The sequence below is a fragment of the Miniopterus natalensis genome, chromosome 9 (genome assembly GCF_054644295.1).
Source record: "Miniopterus natalensis isolate mMinNat1 chromosome 9, mMinNat1.hap1, whole genome shotgun sequence".
NCBI classification, from domain to species: domain Eukaryota; kingdom Metazoa; phylum Chordata; class Mammalia; order Chiroptera; family Miniopteridae; genus Miniopterus; species Miniopterus natalensis.
This window is the reverse complement of record NC_142089.1, coordinates 15,182,278-15,209,200: the sequence shown is the minus strand read 5'-3', so window position 1 is coordinate 15,209,200 and position 26,923 is coordinate 15,182,278. Positions and strand designations below refer to the sequence as shown.

The window sequence follows — 26,923 nt, the reverse complement described above, 5'->3', positions numbered from 1 at the left end:
AGCTAGGAGTAGAAGGAGGCTTTGGACATAGGGCAGAATTAGGAATCCTGCCACTTAGCAGCTATGTGACCTCAGGCAAGTTACACAATCATTCTGAGCCTGCTTCCTCTGTAATGCGGGGATCATAAACCATGCCTCCTGGGTTGCTGTAAGAATTCAGTGGGTCATATGTGTTGGAGGTGCTTTGTAGATTGCAAATCGATATCCACCAAAAGGGAGTGGAAGAGTGTCCTTATCTACACAATCCTGTCCCTGGGTCAGCTCTGCAGTCTTCCTTGTAGGGTGACAGTACTGGGCAGTGTGGCAGCCTGTGAGAGTCTGCATGTGTCTATAAGGGATGGACCCTAGGGATTAGGTCAGGGCCAAACACTAGGTAGTGTCAGGGTCAGTCTTTAAGACCCTCATGGTGGTCAGGGCCCATTCAGCTCCTTGCTCCCCGAGATCCCATCTCCTGGGGATCAGCCAAGGCCCTGATTCCCCAGGCTCCCTGGAAAGTTGGACATGCCTGGATCTAAATCCCAGCTCTGCCCAGACCCGCTCAGGGAGTCAAATGATAAATATTTATGTAGCATCCATAGCCCAGGCCCTGGGGTCGTGATACAGCAGTAAACAAGACAGACACAGTCCCTGCACCTAAAGAGCCCACACTCCAGAGGGACACACTAAACAGCCAGTTATACTAGTAATTGATTGCAGTCATGATAAATACTGTGAAGGTGAAATAGAGAGGGCTCTAGGAGTGTATAGCAGGGGCCAGATCAAGGCAGAGGTGGAATGGGGGGTCAGAGAGCGCCTTTCTGATAAAGGTAGGCGAGAGGTCAGAAAATGTTTCTTTCCACATTCTTGTCTCCCTCCCTCCCTAACCTCCTTCTTGGGTCACACTTGGGTCTGGAGAAGAATGAGAGAGAGCCCCATGGGAAAAGGCAGGGCTGAGTGCTCTGTGTGGTACATTCATTCATTTATTCAATATTTTTTGAAGCACACTTGTGGGCCATGTGCTAATGAGGGTGTTGGGAGATACACACAGAAGTGACTGATAGAAATCCTTGCCCTCATGGTGTTACCCACAGTCCTTCCTGCAAGAGCAGTGGTGATATTCTTGAAGCATAGAGAGCCTAGTGAACCTGGCCTGGGAGGGGCTAGGCGTGGAGAGAGCAGAACCCTGAGTGATCCCACAGCCCTTCCTGCAAGAGTCCTTCCAGTGGATGATTTCCTCATCTGTAAAAATGGGAATGATAATCATATTGATCTTAGGTTTGCAGGGGGTTAGATGAGATAATCCATAAAACTGCTTAGGCCAGTGTTTGGCAACAGAGAAAGGTCTCCAAAGTATGAGCTTCTATTGTTGACTCTCTGGTATGATTGCTAAACCTCTGACTTCAGGCACTTTTCAGTTTCTCTTTACAGCTTTTATCCCAGTAATAATTAAGTAATTTTGATTATCTGATGTTTTTCTACCCAGTTCTTGTGCAAAGTAGGCACGCCATAAATAATATATTGAATGAATGATGTTACTTGAGCCTCCATTTCTTCATCTGCAAAATGGGGTTATTAATAGCCCCTACCTCGCAGGATTGGTATGAAGAATTAAATGAAACGATGCCTGAACAGCTTCCAGCCCAGTGCCTGGCGTGCAGTAGGTGCTCACTAAACCTGAGCTGCGATGGTCCTTTCCAGGCGCTGTCCACACCCCGAGGCCTGGGCTCAGGCCGAAGTTGTTCCACAGCACTCCCAGCTGACAGCCAGCAACTAGCAGAGCCCCCAGGCACGGGGGCCCTCTCTCTCCCAGGTCAGCCGGGTGTGTGCACTGGAGGGAGCGTCGAGGGAACTGTGGGTGGTATGTGGAAGACACCGGGCTGGTGGGCCAGGTGGGCAGTGAATAGGCTGTGGCCACCAGACCACTCAGATCTCCTGTTGCCTGTCTTGTTGCCCACAGAGATCTCCAGTGTGACAGCCCAGGCGGCAGAGCCGAGGGTGAGTGGCCGGGGTTCCCCTGGAACCCTGGGAATGGGGGCAAAGAGGAGGGAGGCCTTGCCCTTGATGGAACTTCCTGGTCCTCTCCTGAAGTTTGGTCGGGAGTGGCTGCCCTGCCCTGCTGTTCTCTCTCAGAGGGAGGCGTCCTACTCCCCCTGAGCACATAGCCAGGGTCTAGGAGGGAGGGAACTATCAGTAGGTTGAACTGGGGCTTGTGAGGTATTCATGGTGCATGTGGTGGTTTGGGAAAAGCTGGGGTCAACAAGTGGATTGAACTTGGGGAGGGGACTTAAGAGAGGGTCGTGGAGGCTCATTGAGTATATGGGAAGCTGATGAGGACTTGAGTATTCAGTGAGGGACCTCCTGCCTGTCCTGCCCAGTAGGTCCTGGTCCCGGCTTCTCGCACCCTCATGTCAGCCCCGGCCCCGCCCGGCGGCCCTCGGAGGACAAGGTCAGGATGCGTGTGAAGCCCCAGGGCCTGGTGGTGACTTCCAGTGCCGTGTGCAGCTCTCCTGACTACCTCCGGGAGCCCAAGTACTATCCCAGCGGCCCCCCTACCCCCCGTCCCTTGCTTCCCACCCAGCCCCCCGCCAGCCCACCTGACAAGGCCTTCGCCCACACTTTCTCCGAGAACCCTCGCCCACCCCCACGCCGGGACCCTAGCACCCGGCGCCCACCAGTCCTTGCCAAGGGGGACAACCTGCTGCCTCCTCGAGCAGCTCGTCCAGTCTCACAGGCCCACTGCCCCACACCTGCCGGAGACGGCAGCAGCTCCCGACGTCGCTGGGACAACGGGCGGGTGAACCTGCGTCCAGTGGTGCAGCTGATTGACATCATGAAGGACCTGACTCGGCTTTCCCAGGACCTGCAGCACAGTGGCGTGCACCTGGACTGCGGTGGGCTCCGGCTTAGCCGCCCGCCTGCCCCACCCCCTGGTGACCTTCAGTATAGCTTCTTCTCCTCCCCTAGTCTGGCCAATAGCATCCGCAGCCCTGAGGAGCGGGCCACCCCCCACGCCAAGTCTGACCGGCCCAGCCACCCCCTCTACGAGCCTGAGCCTGAGCCTAGGGACAGTCCTCAGCCCAGCCAAGGCCACAGTCCCGGAGCCACGGCTGCAGCCACTGGTCTGCCCCCAGAGCCTGAGCAAGACGGCCCTGATTACTCAGAACTCGCTGATGCTGACATCCTTAATGAGCTGGCCTCCCTTACTTGCCCCGAGGCCCAGCTGCTGGAGGCCCAGGGCCTTGAGCCACCATCGCCTGAGCCAGAGCCTCAGCTCCTAGACCCCCAGCCCCGCTTCCTGGACCCACAGGCACTAGAGCCACTTGGGGAAGCTTTGGAGCTGCCACCCCTGCAACCTCTTGCTGATCCCCTGGGGCTGCCAAGCCTGTCTCTGCAGGCCCTGGATACCCTGCCTGACTCCCTGGAGTCACAGCTGCTTGACCCTCAGGGACTTGACCCTCTGCCCAAGTTGCTTGACGTCCCCGGCCGTCGTCTGGAGCCCCAGCAGCCTCTAGGGCCCTGCCCACTGGCCGAGCCCTTGCGCCTAGACTTGTGCTCACCCCATGGTCCCCCTGGGCCTGAGGGTCTCCCCAAGTACGCCTTGCGGCGCACTGATAGGCCAAAGATTCTGTGTCGCCGGCGGAAAGCCGGTCGGGGACGTAAGGCAGACGCTGGACCTGAGGGCCGCCTGCTGCCCCTGCCTATGCCCACAGGGCTGGCGGTCACCCTGGCTGAGCCTCCACCACTACCGCCTCCACCACCTCCCGCCCTGCCAGGCCCAGGCCCGGTCCCAGAGCTGGAGCCAGAATCTTCCCAGAACCCAGTGATTCCTACCCGCAAAAGCAAGTGCCGGGGCGTGCGACGCATGGTGGTGAAGATGGCCAAGATCCCTGTATCACTGGGACGGCGGAACAAGACCACGTACAAGGTGTCGTCCTTGAGCAGTAGCCTGAGTGTGGAGGGCAAGGAGCTGGGCCTGCGTGTGTCAGCAGAGCCCACCCCGCTGCTGAAGATGAAGAACAACGGGCGGAACGTGGTGGTGGTCTTCCCACCTGGTGAGATGCCCATTATTCTCAAACGTAAGCGTGGCCGCCCTCCTAAGAACCTGCTGCTGGGTCCTGGCAAGCCCAAGGAGCCAGCAGTGGTGGCGGCTGAGGCGGCCACCGTGGCAGCGGCCACCTTGGCCATGCCAGAGGTAAAGAAACGGCGGCGGCGGAAGCAGAAGCTGGCGTCTCCCCAGCCGTCCTACGCAGCAGACGCCAATGACAGCAAGGCCGAGTACTCAGACGTCCTCGCCAAGCTGGCCTTCCTGAACCGCCAGAGCCAGTGTGCCGGGCGCTGCTCGCCACCCCGCTGCTGGACACCCAGTGAGCCCGAGTCAGTGCATCAGGCACCCGACACCCAGAGTATCTCCCACTTCCTGCATCGCGTGCAGGGCTTCCGGCGGCGTGGTGGCAAAGCAGGCGGTTTTGGTGGCCGGGGTGGGGGCCATGCGGCCAAGTCAGCCCGATGCTCTTTCAGTGACTTCTTTGAAGGCATCGGCAAGAAAAAGAAGGTGGTGGCAGTGGCAGCTGCTGGTGTGGGGGGCCCTGGCCTGACCGAGTTGGGGCATCCCCGCAAACGGGGCCGAGGGGAGGTAGACGCTGTGACTGGAAAGCCCAAACGCAAGAGGCGGTCCAGGAAGAACGGGACTCTGTTCCCAGAGCAGGTGCCCAGTGGCCCAGGCTTTGGGGAGGCAGGCACTGAATGGGCTGGGGACAAGGGTGGTGGCTGGGCCCCTCACCATGGGCACCCAGGTGGGCAAGCTGGCCGAAACTGTGGGTTCCAGGGGACTGAGGCCCGGGCCTTTGCCTCCACTGGGCTAGAGAGTGGGACTTCAGGCCGTGGCAGCTACTACAGCACGGGCACACCTGCGGGCCAGACTGAGCTCAGCCAGGAGCGCCAAAACCTCTTCACTGGCTATTTTCGCTCCCTGCTTGATTCAGATGACTCCTCTGACCTATTGGACTTTGCCCTTTCAGCCTCACGCCCTGAGTCCCGGAAGGCATCGGGCACCTATGCAGGGCCCCCCACCAGTGCCCTGCCTGCCCAGCGGGGCCTGGCCGCCTTCCCTAGCCGGGGAGCCAAGGCCAGCTCAGTGGCAGTGGGCAGCAGTGGGGCTGGGGCGGACCCCTCCTTCCAGCCGGTCCTGCCCGCTCGCCAGACTTTCCCACCGGGCCGGGCAGCAAGCTACGGGATCACCCCAGCCACTTCAGATTGCCGGGCAGCTGAGACCTTTCCGAAGCTGGTTCCTCCGCCTTCAGCTGTGGCCCGCTCACCTACCACCCACCCGCCTGCCAACACTTACACCCCCCAGTACAGTGGCTATGGGGCTGGACAGAGTGTATTCGCCCCAGCAAAGCCCTTTACGGGCCAAGACTGTGCTAATAGCAAGGACTGCAGCTTTGCCTATGGCAGTGGCAACAGCCTACCTGCCTCTCCCAGCAGCGCCCACAGTGCTGGCTATGCCCCACCGCCTACCAGTGGCCCCTGCCTGCCACCAAGCAAGGCCTTCTTCAACAGCTCTGAGGGAGCTGCCTTCTCTGGTTCAGCCCCCACGCCTCTGCGCTGTGACAGCCGGGCCAGCACTGTCTCGCCTGGCGGCTACATGGTGCCCAAGGGCACCACAGCCTCTGCCGCCTCTGCTGCCTCCTCCTCCTCCTCCTCCTTCCAGCCCTCGCCTGAGAACTGTCGGCAGTTTGTGGGGGCTTCTCAGTGGCCTTTCCGGCAGGGCTATGGAGGCCTGGACTGGGCCTCAGAGGCCTTCAGTCAGCTCTACAATCCCGGTTTCGACTGCCATGTCAGCGAACCCAACGTGATCCTGGACATCTCCAACTACACGCCACAGAAGGTGAAGCAGCAGACAGCCGTGTCGGAGACCTTCTCTGAGTCGTCCTCCGATAGCACCCAGTTCAATCAGCCAGTCGGTGGCGGTTTTAGGCGTGCCAACAGTGAGGCCTCGAGCAGTGAGGGCCAGTCAAGCCTGTCCAGCCTGGAGAAACTCATGATGGACTGGAACGAAGCATCATCCGCCCCCGGCTACAACTGGAACCAGAGTGTCCTCTTCCAGAGCAGCTCCAAGCCAGGCCGTGGACGGCGGAAGAAGGTTGACCTGTTTGAGGCCTCCCATCTGGGCTTCCCATCATCCGCCTCAGCCACCGCCTCAGGCTACCCGTCCAAACGGAGCACAGGGCCCCGGCAGCCACGGGGTGGACGGGGTGGTGGAGCCTGTTCAGCAAAGAAGGAGCGGGGTGGCGCAGCAGCCAAAGCCAAGTTCATCCCCAAGCCACAGCCGGTCAACCCGCTATTCCAGGACAGCCCAGACCTCGGCCTGGACTACTACAGTGGGGACAGCAGCATGTCACCACTGCCCTCACAGTCGAGGGCTTTTGGCGTGGGTGAGCGAGACCCTTGTGACTTCATGGGACCCTACTCCATGAACCCGTCTACGCCATCTGATGGCACCTTTGGCCAAGGCTTCCACTGCGACTCGCCCAGCCTGGGTGCCCCTGAGCTGGATGGCAAGCATTTCCCACCACTGGCTCACCCGCCCACGGTGTTTGATGCTGGCCTGCAGAAGGCGTACTCACCCACCTGCTCACCAACACTGGGCTTCAAGGAAGAGCTGCGGCCGCCACCCACAAAGCTGGCTGCCTGTGAGCCCCTCAAGCATGGGCTCCAGGGGGCCAGCCTGGGCCATGCGGCTGCAGCCCAGGCCCACCTGAGCTGCCGGGACCTGCCACTGGGCCAACCCCACTACGACTCCCCCAGCTGCAAGGGCACAGCATATTGGTACCCGCCAGGCTCAGCTGCACGCAGCCCACCCTATGAAGGCAAGGTGGGCACAGGGCTGCTAGCTGACTTCCTGGGCAGGACGGAGGCTGCTTGCCTCAGTGCCCCACACCTGGCTAGCCCTCCAGCCACGCCGAAGGCCGACAAGGAGTCACTGGAGATGGGCCGGCCACCTGGCCCACCCCGTGGCCCTGCTGCAGCCGCTGCTGGCTATGGCTGCCCACTCCTTAGTGACTTGACCCTGTCCCCTGTGCCGAGGGACTCACTGTTGCCCCTGCAGGATACCACCTACAGGTATCCAGGCTTTATGCCACAGGCGCATCCCGGCCTGGGTGGGGGCCCCAAGAGCGGCTTTCTTGGGCCCATGGCAGAACCTCACCCTGAGGACACATTCACCGTCACCTCCCTGTAGTGCCAACTGAAGTGCCGACTGGACCTCGAGGTTTTGTTCCTGGGTGAGTCTGGGGATGTGGGTGCAGTGGGAAGAGGCCGGGGAATGGCAGAGGTGAGGACATTAGAGCCTGGCCAGGGGTATAGTGATGAGAAGGAAGAATTTAAGGACAAGACTGGGGACCTGAAAACAAGGAGTTGGGATTCAGTAAGTAGTCTAGGATTAGGTGTTGAGAACAGTCTTATGGAAATGGGTTGCCCGGGTCTGGAACCCATCACGGGGCTTGGATGTTATTGAAATGGCTGGAGAGCCATACACTGGACGGTCTCATCTAGTTTGGTTCATCAAGCATTTATTCCCTCCTTCATGCTAGGTCCTTGACAGGCACCACCTGAGTCCCAGGAAACAGTCACCACTTGACCTCGTTTAAGGGAGGGTGTTTGAATTGCTCTGTGAAGGGGGAAGCAGGTTGCGTAATTATCTGCCAGGGCCTGTCCAAGGTACCGACCCTGACTTGCTCCTCCGTTTCCCTGGGAGCTTCATTTAGTCCAAGATGCAGTCTGGCAAGGGCCAGGCTAAAGGTGTGGCCAGTATGTCTGGTCATACACTCCGCAAGGCCTTTACAGAACGGCCCAAAGGATCCTTTCCTGGTCTCCCACGGTACCCCCAAAGGCTGTTTTTCAAAGTCTTTGGCCTGTGGTAGGCTCAGTGTAGTCGGGCATGTGGGGTGGGAATCCAGAAGTGGAGAAGGGGTGCTGGGATCCTGCTGTGCCTGTGTCAGTGGGTCTGCCCCCAGGTGCAATGTTTCCTGCCTAGAAAAAGCCAGTCCCTTTGCTGAGGCCAAATGCTTTTCCAAGAGTTTGGTTCAATATTGCTAGATATTTAGGTGTTTTTATCAGGCACTATGACCTCAGTAGTTAGAGTCACAGTTTTTTTTAATCTCAAGATTTTATGTTTTAGAAAAGGAAAATAAAAGCGGGAAAATGCTCCCAAAATGGTAAAAGGGGAGACAATTGGAGAAATCATTTTCTTGATGAACAGCCTGCTTCAGAAATACAGGCACAACTGTCCCATCAGATTCCCCTTTTGAACAACAGACCTTCACAGAATTGGCTCAGATACGGTGGTGGTGGTGGAGTGGGCTCGGGGCCTGTCTGAGACCCTCACTCTTCACCTCTGCTGCCTCTGCAGCGTCCTGGGAGTGTCACTTCCTGGAGAAAGAAAAGCAGGGCTCCTGGAAAGCCCCGTCCCTGATCTGGGGAGGCCATTCAAGGCCAGGGTGACTCAGGGTCCTGAAGTCATGTCAGTGGAAACTTATTACCCCCTCTCTGACTGACCTCAGCTCCCTTGGTGCCTGAAGGTGGCAAAGGGCAGCACATGGGAGTCAGGAGGCCTAAAGAAGGACCATTCCCCAGTTGGCCATCAACTTGTTATATGCCTTTGACCAAGCTTTTATCCCCCCTCCACCCACTCCAGCCCCTGTTTCCCCATCTATTCAAGGAAGTTAACTTTGATAATCTCTTAGGCTCTTGCAACTCTGCATGACAACGGTCCAATCTTTTTGGGGGGCGAGGGGGTGCAGCATATTTTTCCTCCTAATGAAGCGAGGCCAAGATCAAAATGGCCTTCTATTCATTCCACTTGTGTCTCATGGCAAGCAGTAGAGCCACAGATCTGAAGTAGACCAGGGAGAAGCTGCTTAGGGTTTAAAATGTCAAACTCTTGACCCTTTTCACTGGAGGGGAGATGTCTCTTAGATAATCAGAAATGTGAAATAATCCGAAAACCGTTCCTCCCAGGCTGTGGGTGGGAAAATAAACTGGTGTGGGGGCTGGGTGTTTGGGCAAGTCACAGCTCAGTGAGATACATAATGGAGCCACCAGCGAGGCCTGAACACAGGAGGAACTGGGACACCATCCAGCCCCACATTCTGGCCCTGCTCCCTGCTCAGAGCTAGGAGTTGACAGCACTGTCCTCAGCTAATGCATTCAGTTATTCCAGAGACATCTGCCCAGCACCCACCATGTGCCAGGCATGGGGGCACCACAGGGAAAACCACAAATGAATACCTGGTCCTCAGGGGGCTTCCAGTTTAGAGGGAAAGACAGTAAAAAGAATGACACAAAGCATTTGGTAAATATTGCCAAAGGAAGGACTGCAAAGAGAAGAAAAGCTAGGAGCCATGAGACTGCAGCAGGGTGACCAGATCCTGAAGCTGATGCTTTAAGGATGGGGGAATGAATGGAAAGAGCATTCTGGGCAGAGGGAACAACAGTGGGTAAAGCCCTGAGGCAGGAAGGAGCTCAGTTTTGAAGACAAGTAACACTAGGGCAGGAGGGACAAGTCAGGCAGAGCCAGAATCATGTAGGGCATTGGAAGGAATTTAAACTGTGTTCCAAGACAGATAGGGAACCACTGAGGTGAGCCCTCAGCTGGGACATGCTAAGGTTCACAGTGGAGCAGAACAAGTGGTGAAGGAGGGAGACCAGGCAAGCACTGAGGGTGGCTTGAACCAAGGCAGTGGTAGAGCCGTCTCCCTTTATCTAAGGTGACACATCAGTTCTCTCATCTAAGACAGCCCTCCATTGCCAGGCACTGATTAAAATCATTGTGGAAATGAGGAAGATTTGGGAATATAGGGAAGTAGAATGGGGAGGAAGAAGAGTTAGCAGAGGGAGTGTCATTGTCAGCAGGGGGCTTAAGCAGAGAGGACAGTGACAGGCTCATTCACCAACACGTGATGTCGGGCACTAGGAAGTAGTCCTCCAGCTCAGCCTCACATCTGGAGCCCCTCCATGCCCGTCCCAGTGCCAGACTTGGGGAGACAAAGCACCCGTGACCTCTAGTCTCAGAGGTCAGCATCCACCCCAGGAAGCTAAAACAAGTACACAAAGAACCTGAAAACACCTGGTGGAAAGTGGCAGGTGCCCAGAGGCAGGGAGAAACAAAGCTTGTACACCAGGAAGGTGCGTGTTGAGGTGAGAAGTCATCTCTCTGTCCCTTTGGTGAGAAAAGGGGTGCATTTTGTGTTGGTCTCTTTATACAGTACCACTTTACTGACCCTTCCCAGTAGCCTGAGAGGTGAGTCCCCACCCCAATCAGAGACTTGAGGAAACAAGTGCAGCGATGAACCTTGCCTAGGGGATCCACAGTTAGTAAGTGGTGGAGTCAGCATTTGAACCCAGTACTGTCATACCCTCCCCACCCCCCTTCATCCCCCGCCACACTGCTCCGTCTCTACCCCACAGCCCTGATTCCCCACCCGCAAAATGGCAGATTGGTTGGATGTTCCCCCCAACTGTTCCTGGATCTGACATTTTAAGTGGATTTTGAGGTTCTGTGGAAGAAGCTGCATTTGAGCTTGACCTTGAGGAATAGGCAAGATTTGGATACTAGAGAATGGGGGAAGGGCATTCCAGGTAGAGGGAACTGTGGGCAAGGGCAGGTCACATCCCAGTGGGAATTAGAAGAGGAGAGCTCAGAGGAGCCAGAGTACAGAGTGTGGGACCAGAACTGGTCTGGGAGCTGAGCTAATGGGACAGAGAAGGAAGGGGATGGGGGTCAGGGGGCACCTGGGCCCTTGCAGATATCTTCTCTAGTCCCTTAGATGGGAAGCAGAGCCAGACAGACTGGCTCCTTGTTGGGCCCTCGTGACTGAAGATTGGCCCTACCAGACCCTGGGAAGGGGCTGGGAGGGTGGGAAGAGCCCTCCAAGGTGTTCAGGAATCTCTAGTCCCCCTCTCCTCCCTATTCCCTCTCAGGCCTGGATCTGAGGCCAAGAGAAATGTCACAGGTCTTCCAAGGTTACACCAGCTGGGGCCTGACCAGAGCAGGAAGCAGTTTCCAAGGCCGCCATCCAGCCAGGGTCAGCAGGCATGCCCGGACCTGGGCCAGGCCCCGGCTGCTCTGGGCTTTGTCTCTTCGTGTCTTGAAACCTCAAGAGGTCACTTGATCTTGCCTCTGGCTCTGAGCAAGAGGCCCTCACGTCAGGGGTCAGTCAGCCCTGCCCTGCCTCTTTTGGGCTCCTTTTCTCAATCCCTGAGGCAGTCCTCCCTCTAGTCCTCTCTTGCCTCTCCCGCAGCCATTTTCAGGCCAGGCCTTCTTGTTCCGAGCCCTCATTTCCTGGAAATCTAATCTCTCCATGAACATGCCCTCTCACGCTCCTTCTCTCCCACATCCCTGTGGCCCTGGAAGAAGAACCCAAGGGAGCAAAGCCCTGAAACCGGGAGGGGGGGCTTGTTGGCTAAGAGCATGCCTGTGGGCGCGGACAGGCCTCTGTGCAGAGTCTGATTCCATCTCATACCAGCCAAGTGACCTGGTGAGTCACATCACCTTGCTGCATCTCTTATGAGAATTAAACAAGATTACCCGTGAAGCACTTAGCCCAGTCCCTGGCACATAGTAAGCACGTAATCAGTGGCTGGTAAATGGGGGGATGAAATCCTCCCCACAGGCTGAATTCTGGGGCTCTGATCCAGTCTGTGTGAGTCACACACCCCTGACCCTTTCCTGCTTGCTCAGGACTCTAGCGAGGCCTCCTTTCACCTGCTCAACCTGCTTCTCTCCTAGGAAGGATCTTGTATCTAGTGCGGATTTAGGGCTTTTGGTGAGAGATGAAACACCACCTAGGTCTTTGCCTTAGCCACTGAGCCCTCCCTGGGAGGGCAGAGACAAGGTAAGTCACAGGCCCCCACCCCAAGGGACCTGAAGCCTAATGCTCATCAGGACCCAGGTCAGCTAGAAGCCCTGTCCACACACTTATCCACACCAGTCCTCTCTCAGTGCAGATAATCCGAAAAAAATTTCCTGTGACTTTGTAATAGGTCATGATTTTTCCCCTGGCAGATTTGCCACCTTTGTCACCATAACTTTTGCTGCCATAGTGCCCTCTGTTTGTGCTGGAGGGCAGGAGGAAGTAGGTTAATTCTGTATTCAGCTCACATGAACCAGCCACCTTTCTGGGCCAGGCACTGTAGCGAGTGCTCAGGGTACCACTGAAGAAGACAAAGCAGTGTCCTGCCCTCATGGAGTTTGCAGCCTATAAATAAGTGTTTATTACAAGCCTCCATGTGGGTATCACTCTCCAGGGGAAGGAATGAAACACTCCCCAGAAATACTAGGGACCACCCTCTTAAACCATGAGGAGGGCAGGCAGCATGGGCTTCCTGGAGGCAGAAAATGGGTCTTAGACAAAGTTGAGACTTCAGAAGCTGTAACGCCAGCTCAGCCACCTGGGTCAGAGCATCCAGCACCTTCCAGGTCTCTGCCCCAACACCTGTCTCCCCCTGCCCGAGTCCATTCCTCCCACTGTGGCCACCAGAGTGCTTTGTGCTTCAGTGCATGGTGTCTGGAGCCCCCAAAATATTTACTGGATGAAATGATTAAAACACATTTGCTCCTATGACTTCATTGCTTGATACCTTGAAAAAAATTTTTTTCTTTTTATTGATTTTGAGAGAGGAAGTGGTGGACCGGGAGAGAAAACATCGATGTGAGAAAGAAACATCAGTCAGTTGCCTCCCGCATGTGCTGGGACCCCGGGACCGGGGATTGAACCCGCCACCTTTTGGTGCATGGGCCCAGCTGAGCCACACAGGGCGCTTAACAGCTTTTGATTGCATCCTCCCCTTTCCAGCCTCCTTCCCTACAAAATAAAGCTCAACTTCCTAGCTTGGTATTCCGGGTATTCAAGGCTTCTTTTTCGACCCTGACCTCACACACCCTCCCTTTCCAGCCCTGGACTAGAATCAGGAATGGGGGGTGGGGCTTTCCCCAGCATGCCCTGTGCCTTTGCTCTAGCTGTTCTCTGGCCTGGGCTGCCCTTTCCTACCCACCATCCATCTCCCACCTGTCAGTTCCTATCTTTCACTCAGACATCACCTCCTCCAAGAAGCGTTCCAGGATCCTTCCCAGGCCCATTTAATCTCCAAACCTTTATGCATCCATGACAGCCCTTCCTGGGAATGTCCTCCCCATGCCATCAGCTCCTTTAGGCCAGTTACTCATGTCTGTGCACTGTCCCTATCTCCCTCCCCTGTATCTCATTGTGCCTGAGACATTTCAGGATCCGGGGGTTTTGGTGGTTTTTTTCCCCCTTGAGGCAAAGAACAGTATGTAGACTAGGGGGAGTGGTGAGAGGAAAGGGTGTTGGGGAATGGGTAGATGATTTCTCTCATCTTTTGTTATCAGATACACTCCTAAAAGTGTGGCAGGGCTAATTGGGCTTTGGGAGATCTCCAAGTACACTCTCCCAGGTTACAGAGGGGGAGAGGGACTTGCCCAAAGACACACAGCCACGGAAGCAAAGTCATGGTAGAGCCAGGAAGGGCCCTTGGGGATCACACAGTTCCATTGTTCTTGCCCTTTCCTTAGCCTCCACTTCAGCCACAACCCAACACATACCCATCGGGATCACCTGTCTTTGCCCGGGCATCTCCTATCAGGAGGCTGGTGGGGTGGGGGTAATCCTCCTCCCAGGACAGGCAAGAAGTGTGAGGCTCTGAGAAGTGGGGGAGATAGACGCAGGTCACACAGCCTGGTGGGCAACTATGGATGTGAACCCTGTCTGGCCCCATAGCATCCCTGTATGCTTAGCAGTGGAGGAGGTGGGAGATCCCTAACGAGGGAATGAGTGGGAAAGCACCTCTCTGGTGGACGCAGATTTTTTAAAACTTGCCTGGAGTGGGGAGGGGAGCCACACACCACAGCCTACCCATTCCCAATTGGAAGCTTCAACCCTCAGTGTATATCTACCTCTCAGGAGTGATCTGGGCCCCAAGGGAGCCAGTGTCCTCTCCAAATTTGAAGGGCTCTCTGGCCTGACTTTGCCTGAAAGTGTCGGAAGGGATGGATTGGCCTTTGGGCAGCTGGGGTTTGCCTCTGATCACTCTTCTTTGGGGCACTCTCTCAGTGCCTGAAGATCTCTCCCTTTCCCTGGTTAGCCCCCTTATTTTAATGTAGAAACTGAAGGCCAGAGAAGGAGAGGACTTGTCCTAGGTCACATAGTAAATCAGTCTCAGTTCCCATGTGCTCTCTTGGCCTTCTGCTTCGCTGCCTTGTTTGATGTTGAGGCCCCTTTCTGGAGGGCAGTGGCTAGAAAGTGGGGGTTAGACCTTATCTTGTGGCCTGTAGTTAGTGGGTGTGAATATATGTCTGCTGGTTGCTTAAATGAACGTGGAATGTGTGTTCCTTTAGAGGGGAGAGCAGCTCTGTCCAGACAACCTGATTTTTACCCGATCTGCAGCACTTTGAGTCCCTACTCAGCTATCCCTCAGTGCCCCACAGTGCCAGCTCCCACTGTCAGGCAGAGACCATTTAATGCCCTGGCACCTTGGACAGTAAAACTACTAGAGCACACGGACTCGGTGGCATGTGACTCTGCAGTCATTCATTATGGAAGCACTAAAAGGTTAAGTCTCATGAACAGTGGCTGGTGCCCTAGGGCACCAGGCGCATGCTGGTGTTGGGGATACAGAGGTACCACACACAGGTCTCTGCCCTGGAGGAGCGGGGAAGGGAATGACAAGTGCAGTGGTAGCTATGGTAACCGGGTGGTCTAAGGAGGCATCTAGGAGGTGTGCCCGACCCGAGCTGGACCTTGACACGCTGATCAGACTCTGACCTGTCTTCACTATCCTCACTGTCGTCAGTCAGCACACATCCTTGACCCCAGCATGAGCAGGGCACTGTGCTCGCAGCAGTGAGTAGAAGAGCCACAGCTCTTCCTGCCAAGGCTGGGCTAGGTGCCCCTCTGTGCTCCCTGAGCCCCCCAGGGCTTCCCTGGGCACAGCCCTCATCTCCCTGAGTTGTAATTTCCTGGTTTGGGGTCTGCTTTGCTTCCTTGTCTTCTCTGTGAGCCCCTCAAGGGCAGGGACTGGCAGGCTTGTTCTCTGCTTTACCTCCAGTACCCAGCCCCGGGCCGCCCGGCATGTCAGCCGTAGTTCCATTTTGTGGAGAATTGAACCCAGTGAGGTCAGAGTTCTACATAGCCACAGCATTCTCCATTCTCCCCTGCTCAGGAACCTCTGCATTTTATTCTCTCCCCTTCCCCCACCATCCCCCAGATTCTGGCCAAGCCATGAAAGCTGGGGAGGGTGGTGGGAGGAGGAAGGTGAGACACGATGGCTTAGCAGAGGGTGAGAAAGCCTCCCTGCTGCCTGGCCACCGGCACCATGGGAATGGTTCTGGCAGGAGCTGCCTGCTGGGCTGAGATCACCATGGAGACCCAGCTTGGAGAGGGTCACTGGCAGTGTCTAAGGGCTGGAGGGGGTGGGGGTGACAGGGATTTGTGAGGAGGCTCCCAGCCTGCCCTGGGGCCCTTAGGAGGAGCAGGAGAGGCTGGGGCTTGGTAGAATTTACTTGCTAAGTGGTTTGGAGCAGCCCATTCTAAGTCTCCCCCTCACATGTCTCCCCAATACATAATACCTGTCCTTAGCTTAGCAGCTGTTCTTAAACTGCATAAAACTGTTCTACAGATAGGTGCCTCGAGCCCTCCAGCTGAACCTTTCCCCCACACCAACAGCCCTGCCACCTAATGGATACCCTGCTTATCTCTGCAGCGGTCCTGTTTATCCTTCCTGTGGAGAACTGATATCTATCTCAACTGCACCCCTTACCCGAGAGTTGCTTTTCTGCCCAGCTGCTTTTCTGCCGATCGCCCCAGTAGTAATACAGCTGTCACCCCACGGGCATACCTCTTACCCTAGGCTAATGTTCCGACCTCCCCTCACCTGCAGGAGACCTGACAGCTTAGCAAAGATGCAGCTCCCACCCTCCCCCTCGCACCTCTGCTTGCCACCTGGGCTGACACCTGGGCGGCGTGCTGCCCCACCTTTCAGGAACCCACCTAGGTCCCCTGACTTGGGGCAGTACTGGCAAGTCCAGCCTCAGGACAAAAGTCTTCCCCAGGGCTGACTGCCCAGCAGACAGCAGCCGAGGCTGAGCAGAATTTAAATGCGGCCCTGTTGGAAAGGGGAGCCAAGAAGAGGACAAGGGAGGAAAGGCTTTTTGTGGCTGCTGGTGCCTGCAGGGGTGGGGGATGGTGGGCTGGCCTGATGAGGAGCCTTAGAAGGCAGTTTTAGCACCCTTACCCTGCCCCTGAATTCTGGTGGGATGGTCCCTCACCAAGTGTGGGAGACGGGAATTTCAGGGCTCTGAGAGAATGACAAAACTGAAAGGGTCCAGCTAATGATCGGAGTTGCTGAGAATGACCAAGCCCATCCCTGTCCCTCCGGGCACCTTTCTGCTCATCCCAGCTGGGATCTGGATAGGGAAGTCAGGTCCCCAGGGCCCTGCAACCCTAATTCTACCTTGTAGGGAGAGGGGGTACTTCAGACCTCCAGTGTCTGGCGATTGTAGGGACTGAGGACTTGGGAGTTCCTGAGCTTCAGGAAGGGGGGGGGCAGCCAAACGCAGATGGTATTGTGTTGGGCAATTTCTTTATTCCTTTATTCAGACAGACTTCTTCCTCACCTCGACTCTCTAAGGAACAGAATGGCTTTGGTGGGGGGTTGGGAGAGGGTTGGATTTAGAAGAAATCAAAGCTGTGGTTCACACCTGTGCTGTGCTAAGACCCCATCCTCTCCCTTAGGTCATTCCTCAGAACAGCCTAGGTTGGAGGAATTACTAAACTCATTGTTGCCTGAGGAAACCCAGCTCGGACAGCCTAGCTGGCCCAGGCCCCAGGAAAATAATAACGACTAGTAATTGGTGTCATTTATTATGCATTTATGTATCAGACTTAATCTGTCGTTAACCACTGAATCCTCCCAACAAACTATGGGATAGTTCTGTTGTCCCCTTTTTACAGAGAGTAAACTGAGTCTCACAGAAATTCACCAACTTGCCCAAGGTCATAGAGCTATTTAGTGGTGGTGTGAGCTTTTGAATTTAGCTGTGTCTGGCTCTAGAATTCAAGTTCTTAACAAATTACACTGCCTGGAACCCCAACTGCTCACCCAGCAAGTCCTTTACCTCTCAGTGGAGTGGGCCTTGGACCACACACCAATTTTACAGATGGGGAGACTGAGCTCAGAGAAAGCCAGAAGCAGTCCAGAGTCTCATGGGGGACTGTTTGGAGTTCTGTGGGAGAAGGAACAATGGGGTTAGCTTCTCCCAGAATCCTGGTAGGAACTGGGTGGGGTCCCACACTTAGCCTCCCTGTTCTTAGAGCTCAGTGTCTGCCTGCCACTCATTTCTGCCTCTTCTCTTGTGTTTCTTTGCAGCTTTCAGAAAACCAACGCCAAGACCCCTCCCAGTGTCCACATCGTCCTCTGGCAGGAGCGCCTGCCCCTCTGCCTCCCGCCCCCCCACACCTGCACCCCCTACCCTCCCAGCCCCATCTCCCCTCACCCCTCCCTGCCCATCTCCTCCACGCAGAAGCCCAAGGTGAGCCCTTTCTGCACAAAACCAGCAATTGTAAATACTTTTTAAAAATGTACAAAACTTAAAAACCAAACACAGTTTTAGAAAAAGAAAAAAAAAAAGAGAGAGAGAGAGCGTGTGCAAGAGGTTGCGAGCGGGGCCTCAAGGTGTCCAGAGCCCCTGCAAGTATGCACTGAGAAATTTATCTACAGGTCGTTTGACAAAAATGAACAATATCCTATTTATTGTATATACTGTTTTATTATAAATCGTGGATTGTATATTGCATTCTGTAAACCTGCTGTGGTCCCGTGGTGTGCAAATTCGCATGGTGGGGGGGAGGGAAAAGAACCTCTTGCGGGAGCTTTTTTTTTTTTTTTTTTTTTCTTTCTTATTTTTCACTCTTGGGTTTTCTCTTCTGTTGTTGTTGTTGTTTTCTGTTGGCAGGACACACCCAAAGATCCAAGTTTGTATTAAAAAGAAATGGAAAAAAGCAAAAAAAAAACAAAAAAAACACACACACACCTTGTGTCTTGTGAAAGGGGGGGTGAGTGAGGGAGGAATGGAAGGGGCACGCCTGGGTTTTGTCACCAGCCACTGGGTCCCCAGAGGAGTCTAAGTACTGCCATGTGTTCCCTCCCTTTTAGTTTTCCCTTTTGCCTGAGATCTGAATCACCTTCACATCTGGACCCCCTATCCCAGTTCCTCCCCAGGCCCTGGGTTCCCCTGCCTCTGGCTTCCCAGTCTACCCCCTAAGGCTTCTGGCCCCTGGTCTGTTCATTCTGACCCAGGTGCGGGGATTCTGCCTCTTAGCTCCTTGTTTTGCCGTAGGTCCTGGGTCTCCCCTCACTCTGAGACCCCTCTTCTGTTCCAAGTCCCAGGTCTCCCTTTCTCTGGGCCCTTTTTTATGTGCCCAGGTCTCCCTGCCCCTGGACCACCATCCTTTTCAAAGTGCAGGGATGCCTGCCTCTAGGACCCCTGTTATCCCCCGAGTTCCTCTCCCTGAGGAACCCCTGTTATGAGTCAAGTCTCTAGTCTCCCCTATTTCTAGATCACCTCATTTCAACCTAGGTCCCAGGTCTCTGACTCTAGCCCCTTCATTTGTCCTGTGTCTCCCCAGCCTCTGGGCCACACAGTTCTACTCTAGTTCAGGGACACTTGTCTGAGACACTCATTCCACCCTAAGCCCAAGATCCCTTGTGGGACACCCCTTTTTCCCACGAGGACTGGAGTACCCTCCCATTTGTATGTCTCCCATTTACTGTAGGGCCTGGGTCTCCTCTGTCTCCAGGCCCCCATTTTGCTCCAACACACTTATATCTGCCCCCTGCAAACTGCAGGGTATGATTAAGCCAGTAACCCCGATATTTCTCTACTTTCCCCTTTCCATCTCAAGCCCCAAATGCTGGGTCTGTGTTTCCTCCCAGCTTTTGTAAACTTTGGAAATCCAAAGACAACCCTTAATCCTGTGCCTATTTCTGGTGTACCTGGAAGGGCTGAGCTGTTTCCCACTCCCTGACCTTGGGAACTCTTGGCTGCTTGACCAAATAATAAATAATGCCCACCTTGGGCTGCCTGGTCTTTAGCAAGCAGCTTTTCCTGTAAGTCCATTGTATGTTAAAGCTCTGCCCCATGTGGCTTCTCTGTGTCCCTCCCTGCTGAAGCTCAAGGAGACCCCAAAGGCCAGCTCTACCAGCAAGGTCCAGGCCTTGGGAGAGTCAAAGGAACCCTTCCTCTAAAAGGGAGACAGACCCCTATCTTCTGGGCACCCCTGCCTGAAAGAGGAAGCCAGAGGATGCAGCCTCTATCTGTGCTGGATGTGAAGTGAAGGCTCATCCACCCACCATGGCCCCTCCATGAATCCCCAAGAATCAGGTGAAGACACTGTGCTCACCTTCCCGCATGGTGAAAGCAGAGGCACCAACCCTGTACTCAATCCAGTGAGGTGCTGGAAGTGGGGGCAGGGAGCAGTAAGAGCCTGGGAGGGTCAGGAGAAGGGGGGCTTTGTTCCTGGAGGAGGAAAGAGCCTGTGCAAAGGCCTGGAGGTGCGAGAGGGTGGCAGGGGGTGGAAGTCACACATACTTAGGTCTGTTTGGAGTAGACACTATGTTTGGGGTGGGAAGAGAGCTTTGGCAAGACCACTCTGGGGCAAGGTGGAGGCTGGTTGGAGGGGGTGGGTGGCATTGCAGGAACCAGTGGGGGAGGCTGGAGAAGCTTGTTTTCAGCCCCAGGAATCGCCTGCAGGGAGAAAATGTTCAGCAGCTGCTGAGGAAGCAGAAGAGACTGGGGAGGCTGTCCAGGTGGGGCAGGCTGGGCAGAGGCGATGCCCAGTGGGAGACTGAGCGCTCCACTTGTGATTGGCCTTGAGATGGGGAGGAAGGGCAGTGAAGGGTAGCTGTGCCACAGAATTGGAGAAGGGGTGGGGAGGGGAGACCCATGAAGGAAATGAAAGTTCAGGGAGGTGATTATAACCCAGTAAGGGGGCTCATTAACCTGAGGGCTTTGTAAGGGGGTGGGGATTTACTATAAAGATAGGGGCGCTGGGAAAGGGATGGGAACCCAGAGAAGGGCTTATAGTTTCTGGGGTGGGAGGTAGGTTTGGTAAGGAAAACTGGGGCTCCCTGAAAGGAGGGGTCAGTGAGAGAATGGCAGCTCATGGAGAGCAGGGTTCTGTGGCTTAGTAAGGGATAAGGAGAGCCAGGATGTATTTTGGACAACAGATCAGATCTGTCAAGGCCAAGGGCCCAGCCTTTTGGATTTAAGGCCTCAGGGGAAGGGCAGCAGAGACCCTTCCCAGGTAGCTGGGGAAGGATGGGCAGCACCCTGTTTATTTTTTCATTTTTTTATCCTCACTCGATATGTTTTTATTGATTTGAGAGCGAGAGAAACATCTATATTGCCTCACGTACGCACCCCGACGGGATGAAACCCACAACGTAGGTATGCGGGACTGTGCTCCAACCAATGAGCCACGCATCCAGGGTGTGGCACCATATGTGATCTGTTCTTAACACAGCTGCCACAGTTCCACACCCGGTCCCCGAATGCACCAAGGCAAGGCAGCCCCTGGGTATTTGCATTTTCCACCATTTATTAAATAGTTCCTGGAGGTGTTTATCCCTCAAAACAGTTGCTGAGGTAGAGAAAGATATTCACCTCATTTTCAAATGAAAAGACAGCTTCAGAGACTTGGAGTAAGTGACCTATACAAAATTACATGGGAAGTGGCAGAAGTAGGTTGGCCCAGAATCTGACTCCGAGCCCTTGCCTTTTTATAACTATTTAAAGGAAAAAAGTCCTGCTCTTAAAATTCATTCAAAAATTGATTCATTCTATAATAAAAAATTTTAATTATAGAAAAAAAATTGGAAATAATTATAACACTATGTACCAGATACTGCTCTATTATTATCCCCATTTTACAGACAAAAACTCAAGTGCAGAGAGGTAATTTACAACGACCACTTAGTAAATAGTGTCACCAGGGTTCAAACCCGAGATTGTGGGAGTCTGCTTCACTGTACTGTTAAAAGTTTAAATCCACTCTACCACCATCCCTGGTAATAACCCCTGTGTTAACATTTCTGAATCCATTCATCTAGATCAGTGGTTCCCAACCTAGAGATTCTGATTTTATTGAGTTGGGTAGGGCCTGGGCATCAGAATTTTAAAAAGCTGCCCAGGTGGTTCTGTCAGCCAAAGTTGAGAACCTCTAATCTAGCTGTTGTGCTGAGTGTTTGCACACAAGTGGACACCTGTGTGCAGACACCTATATTTAAGGTGTCCTAGGTGTACATCAGATGCCTTGTGTGTACACTATGGTAGGCATTTGTGTTTTTCACTCTGAGTAGCTGTAAATTACTATGGGTTCTCTGAGTGACTGTGAACGCATTCATTTAACAAAAATTTCTTCAGTACCTACAAGATTCCGGGTACTGTCACAGGCACTTGGGGATGCAACAATGAACCAAAGAGATCAGGCCCATGCCCTTGAGTATACAGTCTGATGGAATTGACCAGTTTGGTCCTCTGTCTTTCCCTGTGAGTAGCAGAGGTTTGGAACCCCTCAGAGATTGCTGAGGGGTGATTGGCTGGCTGGGAAAGCTTAGGAAGGTGGGACTTGGTGGTGTGGCTATGTGCATGGTAGATCTTCTTGCCCTATGTGCAGATGTGTTTGAGACAGGGAGACCCGGGGCATGCTTCTGGGTTTGAATGAGTATCGCTGACTGTGTGCCATGTGTGCATGATCTGGGCCTGAGAAAATATGGCAACTGTGGTTGGGGGGGAGGGAGAAGTAAGGTAGGGCTGTGTGCAAGGTAGCCACCAGCCCAGAACATCACTCAGATGGCGGCACGTGCATACATACACACACACAGCCAGCTGCTGCAAGGAGGAGGCTGGGTTCCAGTCCCAGGACACAGATTCCCAGGGCCAGCAGAACTCTGCTTTGGGTATGTGGAGGAGGAGGCATAGGTAGGGCTGGAAACTCTTGAGTATGAGGAAGGGAGGGAAAGAGATGGAAGAGGCCAGGGACCTACATCTTGGTCTCTGGTGTGTTTCAGCAGTTCTGGACTTGGTGCTCTGGGTCTCTGTGTGACTCTGGGTCTCCCTCTCACGAATGTCCTGATCTTGGCATCTCTGTTTCTCTCTTCTGGGTCATGGACTATAAGGCTGATCACATGACTCTGGATCACCACCTCTCCTGCCTACTTGGCTCTCTATCCCCCTCCAAGTCTCTGTCTCTGTCGCCATATCTGCCTCTGTCTCCGTGTCCTTCCTTGTCCTTGCCAGGTGGGGGGGGGGCTCAGTGCTCGGGGAGCAGGTGTCGGCTTGCTCAGGCAGCAGGGAGTGAAGCTGAGGAGGGCACAGAGCCAGCAGCCCCTGGGCACAGCCACACTCCAGGACACACACTCAGGGCACTCACAGGAACGCATAATGACATGGAGAGTTGGGTTCTTGGGGATTCACAGGGAATACACACAGATAGATACACAATGCAACATGCAGCTGTGCCCAGAAACTCACAAGGATGCAGTGGGTCACATGCAGATACCAAGGGATCATGCATACACATGCTAAGAAATACTCATCCAGGTACAGGCACACCTGGGACATACATCGGAGGAAGCTCAGGGCCATGTGCATGCAAACGGAGACACACATACACCTTTATACAGGCACAAAGATAGCAAAGACAATTGCACACGGTTACACTATGGCAGTTATACTCAGAACCACATACATTCAGAAATGAAGAGGCAAAAACATGAGCACAGACAGGCAAATATCCTCAAGGACAGCAGAGACAGAGGCACAACAGGCACACTGAGGAACACACCCGGGCACGGGCTGAACCTTTTCAGGTCCCCCCACCGCCCCTAGAGGCCTACTCTGGAGCACCTGGGGACACGCCCATAGGCCGCGGGGGCGGGAACTGGGTGGCCCTGTGCACCTGGCGCCCCCAGCTCGCCCCCAGGTGCCCGAGGGCGCCCGGAGTGTGCGTGCCCGTGCGTGCGTGCCCGCTGGTGCGTGTCGCCACCTGTGGGAGGAGAGGTGCGCGCTGCGCCTGGGGCGGCCCGGATGCAAGGCGCGGGGGAGCCGTTGCCATGGCGAGTGGAGCGCGGCCGCATACTAATGGGGCGGCCAGGGGTGCTGCCCCCCTGCCGCCTGGCTGCCTCCTCCCACAGCTTCCTCCAGCTCCTCTGAAGTCACCCGGCCCGCCGCTGGTCTCGCGCACTCCACTAAAAGGGCCTGAGCCCCATGCCTGCAGCCTGGGGGTGATCGGGAGGCCCGGGGCTGCAGGACCCTCGCCTCCCCTGCTCCCCACAGAGAAGGCCCAGGCCTGGGGGTGCTGAGGGCCTGGGGCGCTGCGGGACTACCTAGCTTGGACGTGGGCATCAAGCTGCACCGCCGCAGGGCATGCAGGTGCTGCTTTGGAAATGGGGGTGGCTATCCTGGGAGGGGGAAATAAAGGGGGAACTTAACCCTTTTGTTGCCAACGGGCTCTCCATTCTCTTCCCTGAGCTAGACTGGGGAGGGGCAGGGGCTTGACCAATCTCTAATACCACCCACAGGCCTCTCTCCAGCTGCTTCCAGCATCTCTCCAGTTCTGGCTTGACCTACAGGGGAGGGGAGCATCAGCTACCGTCACCCCAGTTCTGTTCTAATATGATGACATGGTGGTGAGAAGTGCACTGAGGACTGAGGGGAGGGAGGCAGTAGCGCCAGAAGGGTTAACACTCCCCATACCTTGATCCCTGTCCCAAAGCCCCATTTTCACTGCAGCCTTGACCCCCCTACCCCCTCAGCCCCACTGTTTTAATTGGCATGAAAGGGTATGGCAGTACCCTGGGGTGGGGGGAGCCAGCAGAGGGTTTGCAGGTACAGGCAGTGGGAGGGGTGCCTAATGGGGGGGGGTGCCAGGCGGTTGCCTAGCAACCCCACAGCTGTCTGTTGACCTAGAAGAAGCTGCGCAGTCTTGACACAGCTGGTGTTTACATGTAACTGAGGCTCTGGCTTAGCGCTTGCTTAGAGGAAAGCTGAGGCAGGGCCCCGGTGGCAGCCTGGCCACAGACCTGGCTGTGGTGGGCTCCGTGCCTGCCTGCCCTCTGCTTCAGCTCCCACCTCAAGTCCAACCGGAGATAGTGGGAGGGCAGATCTCAGAGCTGGAGGCCTTGGTGCTGGGGAAAGTTGATGTACATACACAGAAAGACACAACCTGAGGTTTTCAACACAGAAATGACGGGAGACTAAGCAAGGGAAGGGGGAGGAGATGCCCAGCTTGTGCACAGATTTCAACCCACACAGAGAATACTAACATTCATAGGGACACATGGACATACAGACCCACAGAAATCAAACTGACTTAGGCACACATGCACAGGCACAGAGATGCCCATTGACACAATGATATTCAGGCAGACACACAAACAGTAATCGAGCGACTGAAACTCCAACACAGACATACCCACAAACCTCTTGACACAGAGAATAAACAGGCACTGACCATCTCAAACACACTGACACACAGAAACACCCTTGTGTTAATGCCAGCAGCTCTCACATGAACACAGTTCATTCCAGCTAGAGTTTGCACGTCTGCATTATGAAAGGGAGAAACGCAGACCCACACACAGAATCACCTACATGCACACAGAAAAACACACGTGCCTCAAACTTTTATCGATCGCCCATAATGCTCAAGGCAGGCAGTCGCTGACACCACTGACACAGGCGGAGACACCCAGGAGCCCAACGTGTGAAGAGGTCCCTGAAAGACCACGGGCCCTGACATGTCCTACCGCACCCACACTCATACCCGTAACAAACACATGCCGGCCCAGGGTGTGGGCAGAGCTGAGACTCCTCCCTACCCACAAGCTTTGAGCAGCAGCAGATGTGCCTTGGGGTCAGAGAGCTCCAGGGGCCCCAGGATCAGTGCCAGATGAGCCCATACAGCCTGGACTGCACCCCTGACCCTTTGCTCTAAGGAGGAAGTAGCACCAACTCTTTCCTTGGGAGTCTCCAGACTGAGGGAAAAGATACAGCCCATCCCCAGGAGCCCCCTGTCTGAAACTCTGTCCTCCAGAGTCCCTGGACTGACAGAAGAGGCACTGCCTAGATGAGCCCCAGTCTAATGGAGGCCATATCTCCCTCTCAGGCAGCTCTGGATACCACAGACAGACACACACACACACACACACTCTAGCATGTGGCAGCTCCTGGGGGTACTTGAGGGCTTCCTGACAGAGGTGAACCTGGGGCCTGGCTTTGGAGTCCAAAAGGAAAGGGGGAGGGAGTGTGCTGAGAAGGGCCTCCTCCACCCCATACCCTGCCCCTCATCCAGCAGCTCCTCCTCCCCCCAGGGCCCAAGGGGCCTGCTGGGGCCCCACAACCCCATCAGCCCAAGCAGTGAGCAGGAGGAGAGGGGATATTTTTAGCTTCTCTGCCACTGACATTTCACAGCAGGCGACCTGGGGTGAAGCTGAGTGAGTGCTGAAGGCTGGGAGAAGCCGACAGCGCCTTCCCGCCCCCATGCACAGTGAACATTCACACACAACTGTGCACACACACAGCCACGTCCCCCAACACTCCCAGTGCTCCCATAAGTGGCACAGCTTCAGATACACAGTCACAAACCTAGATACACACATGCACCTTTCTACAAACTTGGTTCACATGCCACTTATGCCTGAAACCTCACACACCTGGATGCAAAATGTATCTATTCACATACCCAGATACATGCACACACAATTCACATACATATAACATAACACACTTCCCACACCTAGCCGAGCATGCACACACTCATTCATCATTCATTCAAGAAATGTGATTCAGTGCCTACTGTGTATTGGCACTATGCTAAACACTAAGGATATGGTGAACAAAATAGACAAAAATTCCACCCCTTATAGAATTTACATTCTGGCAGGGAAGTTTGACAATAAACAAAAAATAAATAAACAAAGAACTACACATATAAGCCAATCCCCCAAAATATACAACCACACATTTAAACAGTTCCCTAACATTCGCGGCTCCACAAATACACACAACTGCACACATAACCCATAATCAAGACTCATACAGACAACTTCACTATGTACCTTGAAACAATCACAGATGTGTGTGCCCAGCAGCACACATATTCAGTTGCACACTTCACATATACTCATGCAATTCAAACACATGATACACACATAAATCCAGACGCACTATACATAGCTATACAATTTAGCTACCTACATACACAGAATAAGGCCTCCAGGTTCATACACTCACACACACACATGCACACAACCATTCCCTCAGGGTAAAATTTTTTTCTTCCTATTGCACACACACACATACACACATTCCTGCAATTCTCCCCCTCACCCCGTGAACTCCAAACCTGTACACATTCACAGATGTACACACAGAGTCCTAGCACACTCACAATTTCACATACACACCCAACTCCCATGCTCTAAAGAAGCCAAACACCCTAAGTCAATTTATACCCAGGTTCACACCCACCCTCCCCACACAGCCCCCTACCTCCTTTCTCATTAGGTGAGTGTGGTCACTGCACATCACACAAGCACCCAGAATACTGTCCCCAAGATTCCAGCCCTGCTGCCCCCAGGGTTTGGGGGTTGAGTCCAAGCCATAGAGAAACACTAGGGTCCTTATCCCAGCCCCCAAGGGGCAGGACTCCCTCTGGGCTCAAACTTTGCCCCTGGTGCCCAGGCTGGAGGTGGAGGCAAAGGAGAGTCTGTGCTTCCCAGATATGCCCCCAGCCCCCTCCCTTCACTCTCCTCCCCTCCTCCCTCTCTCTCTGAGTTCCTTAGCTTCTATTTCTCCATCTCCCCGTCC

At 54.6% G+C, this 26,923-nt stretch overlaps 1 protein-coding gene across 5 annotated transcripts in view; it reads left to right on the top strand.

Moving 5' to 3' along the window:
* The window catches only part of AHDC1 (AT-hook DNA binding motif containing 1), a 64,065-nt gene extending 46,219 nt beyond the window's left edge, over window positions 1-17,846 (top strand). For 2 of the 5 annotated variants that reach the window (XM_087820240.1, XM_087820243.1), the window contains 4 exons: window positions 1,678-1,789; window positions 1,937-1,974; window positions 2,358-7,262; window positions 17,422-17,846. In XM_087820240.1, coding sequence (XP_087676366.1) covers window positions 2,432-7,219 — 4,788 coding nt within the window. In that variant the 5' untranslated portion in view covers window positions 1,678-1,789; window positions 1,937-1,974; window positions 2,358-2,431 and the 3' untranslated portion in view covers window positions 7,220-7,262; window positions 17,422-17,846. Of the gene's footprint in view, window positions 1-1,558; window positions 1,790-1,936; window positions 1,975-2,354; window positions 7,263-17,421 lie in introns of all 5 variants that reach the window. The other 3 variants (XM_087820244.1, XM_087820241.1, XM_087820242.1) reach the window with 3 other exon arrangements.
* The last annotated feature ends 9,077 nt before the right edge of the window (window positions 17,847-26,923 follow it).